General features: G+C 36.0%; 2 protein-coding genes across 2 annotated transcripts; both read left to right on the top strand.

The window, feature by feature from the left end:
• Positions 1-473: 473 nt before the first annotated feature.
• Positions 474-6,693, top strand: LOC127649393 (peroxiredoxin-1-like). The gene is made up of 6 exons (XM_052134464.1): positions 474-545; positions 2,290-2,398; positions 2,665-2,818; positions 3,052-3,174; positions 3,374-3,504; positions 6,280-6,693. The coding sequence occupies exons 2-6, from the start codon at positions 2,293-2,295 to the stop codon at positions 6,363-6,365; spliced, it is 600 nt and encodes a 199-aa protein (XP_051990424.1). The 5' UTR covers positions 474-545; positions 2,290-2,292; the 3' UTR covers positions 6,366-6,693.
• A 3,298-nt stretch (positions 6,694-9,991) lies between these two features.
• On the top strand, positions 9,992-11,616 carry zte38 (zebrafish testis-expressed 38). The gene is given in 7 exon segments (XM_052134913.1): positions 9,992-10,024; positions 10,195-10,245; positions 10,328-10,395; positions 10,864-11,000; positions 11,243-11,362; positions 11,365-11,444; positions 11,557-11,616. Coding segments are annotated over 7 exon segments (549 nt in total).
• Positions 11,617-11,713: the final 97 nt, after the last annotated feature.

Here is an 11,713-nt window from a genome sequence, read left to right as displayed (position 1 = left end):
CATATTATAAGCGTATTGCAGATGATCAAACAACCTACAAAATTTCACTTCCAGATGTAATAGATGTATTGGTGGTGTATTTGTGCTATTAGGCTAAGTTTGAACACACATGCTTAACTGTTCTCACTTTGAAATAAATAGAGTAAAACACATAAAGCAAGCTTATGATCATGATGGTCTTTTGATTTTCCTGAGATTGACACATATATTCCAAGGAACTTAAGTTGTTTTATTTTCCTTACTGTAATTAATTTGAGTAGCTAGTTTTGTATGAGGAAGTTTGTGGCATATTTTTAGATTAAAGTCGGTTTGGAAACAGCACATCTCTTTGTGTTCAACCTATTTAAGAACAGAAAATGTGCAAAGTCATGCTGCCGTAAACATATCCCAGTAATTTGGCCATTTCAATGGGGGCATTCACTTCTCGATGTAGTGGATCTCACAGAGTATCGCGAGTTTTGGGGAAGCCTTATTTAAACGCCAACCACCACCACCGTGAGTTCAGTTCACTCATTTATTGACATAAATCGGACACAGAACGGAAGGTATGCACTGTTGCAAACTTTTTCACGTCGTTTTTTATGAAAATGAGATGTGGAGGAAATATAGATTTCGGAAATGCACATGTTGTTTCGTTTCCTTTTTCAGTCTGAATCTTTAGTTTTAAAAATGGAAAGGTGATTTTAACACTTGGATGGTAATAGACATGTCTGATGTGTCAGTTTTGACTTTATTTAAAGGTGAATGGAAAATACATTGTGAAATGTGACGCTGATAACAGTTTTTCTTTTGCTACTTGTTGCTCTTGAAAGTGTCCATGAAATGCGCGTTCAAGTTCATCTGATTTGAATGAACTTAAACTGAATCATGTGGTATAAGAACAAATTGAATAGACTATATTGAACTATAGACGTCAATACTGCGTTTTATAAACATACATTATACATTTCGTCAAAATTGCGCTATATAATACGAAGTTGATACATTTTCCAGTCCTGGCTCTGTTTATTGCTTTTACACGCGTACTACGGAAGTACAAATGTTGCTAATTTAGGAAATATCGACGAAACGAAGAAAAGGACTGTCATAGTTTCTAGAGATCTAACTGTCAAATTCTATTCGATTCTATTCTGTTCCTAAATGGCAATCAAGCATCATGTAGTTTATAGTATTTTTCATTTACTCTTTATGTACTGTATATCCTATAAGCCTGCTCATAATGAAATGTGACATTTAAAGGAATATTCCAGAACATGTTAAGCTTAATCGACAGCACTTATGGCATAAAGTAGATTTCTAAAAATATTTAGTCTCGTCCCTCAAAAAAAAAAAAAGCACAAATTTGTGTTACAGTGAGACAATGTGTTACAAATTACAATGGAAGTGAATGGGGCCAATTTTTGGAGGGTTTACTGGCAGAAATGTGAAGCTTATACTTTTATAAAAGCACTTACATTAATTATTCTGTTAAAACGCATGTATTATTTAAGATGTAGTGGGTTAAATCCTAATTTACTGTCATTTTAAGGTTTTATTGTTTGTTGACACAAAATTGTAAAATTGGTTATAACTTTACATAGAAAAGGTACACTGTAAAAAAAAATCCTGTTATATTAAAAATATATATTTAAAACATAATACAAAAAGTTATGGCAGATGTGGATGCAGAATAATTTTTGTAAAAAATACAGTAAAAATTTATCTATACAACTGTAAAACTACAACCTGTCAATTTTACACTTTAAAATGGTTGTTTTTACGGTACATTTTACGGTACATTACCATCGTTTATATTATCAAATGATCGATTTAATATATTAACTTAATGAAACTGTAAAAGTCTGCTTTTCACTATATAATATATTGTTAATCATCGTAGTAATTATAGAAGGGCACATGATGACATGAAGTTCATCAGTAGTGGCTCTTCCTGTAGCAATGTCCAATAATCATGTAGAGACAGTGCTCAGTATCAATCACACAAACATTAAACACAATCAGGGTAACAAATGTGAAATTAAAATAATGCAATAAACATTAACCAAACTACATCAAATATAACACAGAACACACCAGTACATAACTGATATTAAAAATAAGAAGAAACATACCGTAACTATTCCAATAAAATATAATGAAATGTAATGGGTCACGCAGGGAATTCTGGGAACGCCTAATTATTTTTTTTAACCATTTATCTATTTATTCTGACAAATTTCCAATAATACACGTTTCCTTAACATTTTGTGTTCTAAAATGAAATATGTTTTCTTCTTTTCTCTCTTGCAGAGAATGGCAGCTGGAAAAGCACATATTGGGAAACTTGCTCCAGACTTCACAGCCAAAGCTGTGATGCCAGATGGACAGTTTAAAGATCTCAACTTGTCTGACTACAGAGGTATGATCTGAGCACCAGTGCAATGAAGAAGAGATATACAAGCACAATGTCCTGTAATATATGGTGCATGTCGTGTTAGTAAATTCTTTCAATAAGTATTTAGAATGAAATTGTGAATTATATTGTGTAGAACTCTGAAAGAGAACATACTGTAGACCAGAAATTTTGATCACACAATATTGACAGTAACATTTTATTAGGAGGGTGCTCCACATTTTAAGAGTGTCCCTAGGCCCCTGTGACAACTGCTTTGCTCTTGTTTGTAGGGAAGTATGTAGTGTTATTCTTCTACCCACTGGACTTCACTTTTGTGTGCCCCACTGAGATCATCGCCTTCAGTGATGCCGTCGAAGAGTTCAGGAAAATCAACTGTGAGGTCATTGGTGCCTCTGTTGATTCCCACTTCTGTCATCTTGCCTGGTGAGCAAAGATAAAGATAAATAAAACTTAAACTTAGACTTAAACTCCTCAAATGTGATGGAGAGTTTATTCTTAATAGTGAGTGTTGTTCAGTTGCCTAAAAAAACAATGGTCTTGAGTGCCACATTTTCAAATGTCTCTATGTACAGTTGCTTATTGCAGTGTTAAGCTGTGTACAGACAGTGTCTATTTGTCTAACTTGACATTGAGTAACATATGTGTAATCATAACAGGATAAACACCCCTCGGAAGCAAGGCGGTTTAGGACATATGAATGTCCCTTTGGTGGCAGATTCCCTTCGCTCCATATCTCAAGATTATGGTGTACTTAAGGAAGATGAGGGTATTGCCTACAGGTATGGGTGACTGAATCCAGTATTAGTTTTTACAAGTACCATGTACCATATACCATATAAATGTTTTCTACTACGTCATAGTGTGGGTCTTGGCTGACCTACAATTATAATAAAACAACACAGCTTTCTCTCTCTTAAATCGCTATTGATTTCTGCTTTTTTGTGAGATTTAATTTTTTTACATTTCTTCCTAAATCAGAGGTCTTTTCATCATCGATGACAAAGGCATTCTGAGGCAGATAACCATCAATGACCTGCCAGTGGGCCGATCCATTGATGAAACTCTGCGCTTGGTTCAAGCATTTCAGTTCACCGACAAACATGGAGAAGGTACAGCACATTTTCTTTTTTTTTTCCGCAATACTTTTTGATTTTACAAAACATACTACATATCATATGTACAGTTGAAACCAGAAGTTTACATACACTTAGGTTGAAGTCATTAAAACTAATTTTTTTAACCACTCCACAGATTTAATATTAGCAAACTATAGTTTTGGCAATTATTTTAGGTCACCTACTTTGTGCATGGCACACGTACTTCATCCAACACGTGTTTACAGACAGTTTGATTCACTTTTAATTGACTAAATCACAATTTTAACGGGTCAGAAGTTTACATCACTAAGTTGTGCCTGTGCCTTTAGGCAGCTTCTAGAAATGTCAAGCCTTTTGACAATTATACAATTAGCTTCTGATTGGAGGAGTACTGAATTGGAGGTGTACCTGTGGATGTATTTTAAGGCCTACCTTCAAACTCAGTGCCTTTTTGCTTGACATCATTGGAAAATCAAAAGAAATCATCCAAGACCTCAGAAAAAACATTGTGGACCTCCACATGTCTGGTTCATCTTTGGGATCAATTTCCAAACACCTGAAGGTATCACATTTATCTGCACAAACAATAGTACGAATAAACACCATGGGACAATGCAGACACCATACCACTCATAAAGGAGATTAATTCTGTCTCCTAGAGATTAACTTAGTTTGGTGCGTAAAGTGCAAATCAATCCCAGAACAACAGCAAAGAGATACTTGTGAATATGCTGGAGGAAACCAGTAGACAAGTATCTATATCCACAGTAAAACGAGTCCTATATTGACATAACCTGAAAGGCTGCTCAGCAAGGAAGAAGCCACTGCTCCAAAACCACCATAAAAAAGCCAGTCTACAGTTTGCAAGTGCACATGGGGATAAAGATCTTACTTTTTAGAGAAAAGTCCTCTGGTCTAATGAAAAAAAATTTAACTGATTGGCCAAAATGACCATCATTATGTTTGGAGGAAAAAGGGTGAGACCTGCAAGCCGAAGAACACCATCCCAACGGTGAAGCATGTGGGGGCAGCAGCATGTTGTGGGGTGTTTTGCTGCAGGAGGGACTGGTGCACTTAACAAAATAATGGCATCATGAGGAAGGAAAATTATGTGGATATATTGAAGCAACATCTCAAGACATCAGCCAGGAAGTTGAAGCTCAGTAGCTAATGGGTCTTTTAAATAGAAAATGACCCCATGCAAACCTCCAAAGTTGGTCAAAATGGCTTAAGGACAACAAAGTCAAAGTATTGGAGTGGCCATCACAAAGCCCTGACCACAATCCAATAAAACATTTGTGGGCAGAACTGAAAAAGTGTGTGCGAGCAAGGAGGCCTACAAACCTGACTCCGTTACACCAGTTCTGTCTGGAGGAATGGGCCAAAAGTCCAGCAACTTATTGTGAGAAGCTTGTGGAAGGCTACCCAAAACATTTGACCCAAGTTAAACAATTTAAAGGCAATGCTACCAAATACTAACAAAGTGTATGAAAACTTCTGACCCACTGGGAATGTGATGAAAGGAATAAAAGCTGAAATAAATAATTCTCTCTACTATTATTCTGACATTTCGCATTCTTAAAATAAAGTAGAGACCGGGAATGTTTTCTAGGATTAAATGTCAGGAATTGAGAAAAACTGAGTTTAAATGTATTTGGCTAATGCCTCCTATACACTACATGACTTTCAAAGACGTCGGATTGTGGTACCATTGATGTTACACAACTGTCTGTCTTGTCATGGAAGTTGGAGGGTTTTCAAATGACACGGAATTGGCGACAGGGGTGAACACATTACAAAACATTTCACTATTGAAGAATCCCTGACGACTCTGCCTGGACACCAAATTACGTTTCAAAACAGAGTACACGCGAGAAGTGATACAAGATACGAAAACAAATGCGTGATCATATGTTATGCATTTCCGTATATGAGGTGTATGTTTTTAATTGCCTTAAGGGATCATATATTTTGTTGGTTACAATATGAAACCACACCTCCTACTGAAAAATCTACCTATTTGCTTACCTGACTGTACAAGAGTATTGGCAGTTTCTCTCCAACTCGTCTCTTTCTCCACCCGGTTGTGGTATAGTTCAGAGGAAACATCAAATAGGCGCTGGTGCTCCTGCCAATGTTCCACAAATTTTTCCTCCGTTTCTCCGGTCCAATGAGACTTTCTTGATACCGCAGCCATGCTAGTTGATGTTCTGTTCAGGTACATCAGGACTCCTCACACTGAAACTTCCTATGCCAAAACACATTTTTACATTGCTCTATTTGGAATCGCAGATAGGTCCAGATATTTAACATGCTAGATATCTCGCTGACATCAGCGACGCATCGGTGCTTCTCTCAGATTGCGTCATTGATAATTCATACATTGGGTTTGTCCCTCACGGGAGCGAGCTCTGATTTGCCTATGATTTCGTGCTTTTGTCGGCGAGTGAAAATCGGTCCCAAAATCGTGTACTATAAACTTTGCATTAGGTGTATGTAAACTTCTGACTTCAACTGTACCATGTTATATCAAGGAGGTTGGAAGAAAAGTGTGCACATTTCAGCTTTGAAACCACTGCTACCAACTATGGTGGCATTGCCCCTAGATTTTCACCATAGATGGATGGTGAAATTAATAACAGGGCCCTGCTACCCTGGTCTGATGAAAAGAGGAGCACTTGACCACCCTAAAGTTCCACCACACCCCCCAGATTGCATCCTTCCTAATTATTTTATTAACACAGTAAAAAACACTGCCTTTTTTTTATTGCTTACTCCTTTCCCTAGTTTGCCCAGCCGGATGGAAGCCCGGAAAGGACACAATTAAGCCTGACGTCCAGAAAAGTAAAGACTTCTTCTCCAAACAAAATTAAATGCACAATACTGTGTAGCATAGTATTAAAGGCCCTGTGCCAGGACTATCTATAGTACAAGAGTAACAAAGTACAACTAGTTAGTCTAGAACATCTGTGTAGGAGTGGTAGTAAATGTTATTTATATTGTTTTATATATATTGTGAGAAGGGAAGACATTTAGACAAAAGTGTATCATGGTCAAAACCAAATGTTTTGTAACATTTGTGTTAGTACATACAAAGTGCATTCCTTTTGATGTGGAACAAATGTTGTATAGTGGGGACCAGCTTATTTGTATTGTATTATCATCAAAATGCTTGTATTTCAAACAATAAAAACAATTTTAAGCAATATTTTGCCTTTTTCTTTTTTGAATGTAAATTATTTTATTGTACAATTAAATTAATTTTGTAGGCTATAATAAGTAATATTCAGGATTACATGAATTGGAGTTGCTTTGCTTTTAATGGGATGGCAGGGAATAGACCCTTTTCGCTGACTGTGACGCATTTCTGCCTTTTTAGCAGCTTAAATCTAGCAAACTTTATATTTTAATGATTGTGTAAATTCATAACATTATGCTTTGTGCTATATTAAACTGGAATTGGTTTAATGATTTAGTTACCACAGCTTCAATGTTGTTTCCAGTACAGTTGCTGAGGAAGTGATTGTAAATTTGGTATCTTACTACTTTTGTCTGTCATAATCCACCACAGCAAATGGGTAAGCAAAAATTATATTTGCTGTGGTCTCCCATTCACTTATATATATATATATATATATATATATATTACAAATTTACCCAGAGCTGGTGTAATTTAGTCTGGATAATAGCTGGGATGATGGTGTTGAAAGCTGAACTGAAGTCCACAAAAAGGATCCTTGTATTTGTCCCCGGTCTGTCCAGATGTTGCAGGATATGATGCAATCCCATGTTGACTGCATCATCCACAGATCTGTTTGTTCTAAGCAAATTGAAAGGGATCTAGAAAGGGTTCAGTGATTGTCCTTCAGGTAGGCCAACACCAGTCTCTCAAATTATTTCATGACCACAGACGTCAGAGCAACATGTCTAATAATTAAGTCCTGCGATTTTTGGTTTCTTTGGGACAGGAGTGATGATTGAGCATTTGAAGCAGCATGGGACTTCACACTGCTCCAGTGATCTATTGAAGATCAGTGTGAAGATGGGGGCCAGCTGGTTAGCACAGAATCTATGACACGTGGGTGAAAAGATAGAGACAGCTGTCTCTTTAGCAATCATGATTTCAAGCTTGATTACGGTTGCTATAATACCATCTAGTGCAGAAACTGCAATGGCAAGATGTAAAGAGAAATAAGAGTTATATTTTGGTCTGTTATCACCCAAACCCAACTGGATACCTTCAGAAGACATTGATTAAACCACTTGAAAGGTGTACTCCGTAAATGTTTCTTCATCAAAAATAGTTTAACTCCTAATTACATTAATTGTAATTTTGCAATATGTAGGAAATCATGAGCACTCACATTAAATTAAGACTCCAGTCAAATCAGAAACCTTATAAAAGCTGTTTTAATCTACTTGGTGAGGGTCCACACATGGGGGCTGCCATGTTAGAATCACATGACTCGATCAGCCCAATACTAGTCACTTAATCTAACCGCCTGGACACTTTTAATCACTGATTAAGTAATCATGGCTGACTGTGAATACCAAATTTCTACAATGGCATCTGAAAATATAAACTGGTGATTTTAAATGATGCTGCATCCAAGCTGCAAGATTAAAGTGTAAATCCAAGATGACTCTAAGACATAAAGTGCACCTTTAAGGATTAGTTTATGATAACTTTGCCTCGTTTTTGGAGCTTTTGGAGTTCTGGTCACCATTCACTTGCAATGCATGGACCTACAGAGCTGAGATATTCTTTTATGTATCTTCGTTTGTGTTCAACAGAAGAACTGGTATGGCACGATAGTGTGTAAATAATGAGAGAATTTTCATTTTTGGTGGGAAGTATCAAGTATTAATGTTTCAGGTTGTTATTAGAAAAGTTTGACACATTTCTCCTATTCAAATCCTGGTCAAATACGAACTGTGCTAATTATTTTGAGGTTGTAGCGCCACCTCAGTGCTCTGTTTGTCTGTGGACTCCAGTTTGCCGCCAAATGTGCGTGACATTGACAGTTCACAGATGTCGATTCTGGCGCGAGCGTTCTTCAATACAAAGCTCAGAAATTTACCTCAGAAAGTTTTCGACGTATTATTTGCACCGTACCTTGCAACTACAGTAATAAACGCTCAAATGTATTAAATAATACTTTGCCTTACATTAACATCGATTAACATCAATTAAATTAGTAACCAATTTTACTTTAAACTGGTGCCTGAAGCGTTATAAAATGGGTAATTTCAGTGTCTGCTAACTCATACATGCCAATCGGACAAAACAAGCGAACAGGAGAGTGCCGAGGTGATGTAAAAACACACTACAGGTGAACCTTATAGCAAGTCGTGCCATTACTCAAATACACCACATTGAAATGTATTAGAGATATTCTGTTTATGGTTGACTGGTTTCAATTAAGTCCTAAATTTCAGTTATTGTTGCTACAGTTATCGTTGAGTATACTAGCTGAAAATACTGTTAAATAATATGAATATCTTTCAAAAACAGTGTCCGAAGCTTAGAATAGGATATATTATGGTAATCTTGTAATCTTTTGAGTAGGCCTACTGTACAATCACAGTACTTTTTGTAACAGTATTTATTGTAATATTTCAATTGAATTTTTCAATTAGTCATTTTATTTGTCTTAAGCACAACACTCATTTTGTCATTGTAAATGTTACTCTAAATTGGCACAACAGTGTGATTCTCTTTGTACAGAAATATAGTATACAGTGAAAGTGCAAGCTTGTTAAATGTAATAGCTTATGTGTGGTAAGAAGTGTAAAGTTGTATTGCTTTAAAAAATATATGATGACCAAATTATTTACTTGTTTAAACCAGTATGGTACGCATTATGTTCTAATTATAATGTATTTTTTCCTATTTGATTTTCTATTTTTTTTTTTTTTTTTTTTTACTTTCGGTAAGTGTTGCTCTGTAACACAATGAACAAATTTTCAAAAACCCTTTTTTCTTAAATATGATCAAGTGTCAGCACAGAATTGTCACTCTTCCATAAAACATTGCTGTGATCATTTTTGTCTGAAAAGAATAAATACAAATCATTATTGTGCTAAGCATAAATGCAGCCACTGCCATTAGTGCAATTCCATTGTTGTACAGCATTGCCATATTTGATACATTTTCAGTAAAACTGTTAGATAAAGTTGATCAGTTAACTAGATTTAATTAACTTATCAAAGATGCAGCATAAAAACATACTGAAATGTATTTATTAGAGAAATTTGTGAAGCACTTCAGCAGGTGTCTTCCCAACAGTCTTTCAGACAAAATCAAATATCATGTGGCTTAAAAACATAATTTCTTTAAAGACTGCCCTTTCATTTCCAACAGTGCATTATGTTATAGTTTTTTCTGCAAGGTGAAAAAGTGAAAGAAAATATAATGTTACGGATACACTGTACCATACAGGGTTAACATTTATTATAAAAAAAATAATCACATCTATACATTTGTCCTTCAAGGCTGATGGGATGTTTCGATGCTTTGGAGACGAGATATGTAAGACATGCATCATATTTGGATATAAACCTTTGTTTTGATTTTTTAATCACTACTAATCAAGTTCTTCTTCATATTTTACAGCTTCAGATTGTGCTTATTTGGGGTCAGTATGCATAAATACATGTGTTATTTATTTGTTATTATTGTAAAGTGTTACCTACATATAGAATGTATGGCTCTTGGATTTACAGGTGCACGCACACCCAGATAACAGCAATGTAGTTTACAGTTCTATGTAACTTTAATATGACTGTTCTTAACCTAAAATGTTTTGTAACTTATGTGTTTCTCTTGTCTTAGCATGTGATTGAGTCCTATCAGTTTAAGTTCAGGTACTCAGAGCAGGGACCGGAGATGGACATCCTGAGGTATTATTCTTAAAGCTGTCGTGCATTATTTGTGTTAAGGCCTATTCAAACCAAGAACGAATAGTCCTGATATTTCAAGCTTGTTGATGAGTATATAGTGTATCTTTAGAATAGATTTCCTATAGTTTGCATTTCTTGTATGTCTTCAATTGCATGGTGACTGCAAAATGACACACTGTTGGAGGCAATAACATGAGTTAAAACATTCAGGTCTGAGAAGCCTTCACTCATCATTTCATATAATCATTCTCAATACTTTCTTTATACATGTTCTTAGTTTTATTGTGCACTTTTTTATCAGTACACATTATTTAAAAGAAAAAGAGTTTGGTATCTTTCATCAAAATGTAATAACGTAATAATGTGTCATTACATATAATAATATTAAATGAGTTGCAAATGCACGTTCAAGTTGACTTTAAGTGCGACGGTAGGCAACATTGTCCTCGCCTCTCTTCTTCATTTAAGGAATGAGAATGTGGAAGCAAAAGTGACCACGAACGACACAATCCTCCTGATCAGGAAGCTGTTCCTCCTCATGCAGAATCTTGAGGCTCTGCCCGATGCCGTTTGCCACAGTATGAAACTCTACTGCAATGATGATGGTAAAACAAACATTGAGCAAACAGCTGCCTGCACATCCTTCTGCAATACATTGAGATTCATAGTGGAGGATTATCTAAAGTTTATTGGATAGTTAGAAATAGTACTAAATAACTATAGTGGCAAAAGCTAAACATTGAACCTATTAGTAATTCGGAAGCAATCCAATGTTAACCTTTTGTGATCAGGATATCTATAAATGGAAGATGTGACTTTGTCTCTCTCGCAACTTGAAAAAAACGAGTGACACCCCCTGAATATGAGCCGCCAGGATTTAAGGCAGGTGTATATGACAATCTGTGGCTCGACGGAACTGCAGTGCACTTTAGTGTGGGTTATGTGCACTCTCGCTTCCACACCATGAAGCACAGAGTCCTCTAGGGAAGCTACAGGAGGGCGACCAGCTGAGTGAGAATGAAGGGGTGAAAGTCAGAGCAGCAGAAAAGGTGCAAGCCGAGAAAATTTGATTTTAATTATAGCAGTTATATAGAATTAGCTTTGATATTTGATCAATCAACTTGATTCCGATCATAGAGGTCTTTCCTCTGTTTGTGTCAGGTGACCAGAGACTGCTTTGACCACAATCTGTCATTTGAGGATGGTATGTATTTGATCTAAAGATTTTCCTTCTGAAGAGCTGATTTGTGGAGTGTTTGTCATTTGTAGAGTCCGCTGCACAGTTTAAGCTACCCCAAAAAAACTATTACAAAAGTTT

This window comes from Xyrauchen texanus, chromosome 9, assembly GCF_025860055.1.
Source record: "Xyrauchen texanus isolate HMW12.3.18 chromosome 9, RBS_HiC_50CHRs, whole genome shotgun sequence".
NCBI classification, from domain to species: Eukaryota; Metazoa; Chordata; class Actinopteri; order Cypriniformes; family Catostomidae; genus Xyrauchen; species Xyrauchen texanus.
The sequence above is the reverse complement of the archived record's forward strand: the minus strand, read 5'-3'. Positions and strand labels throughout refer to the sequence as shown.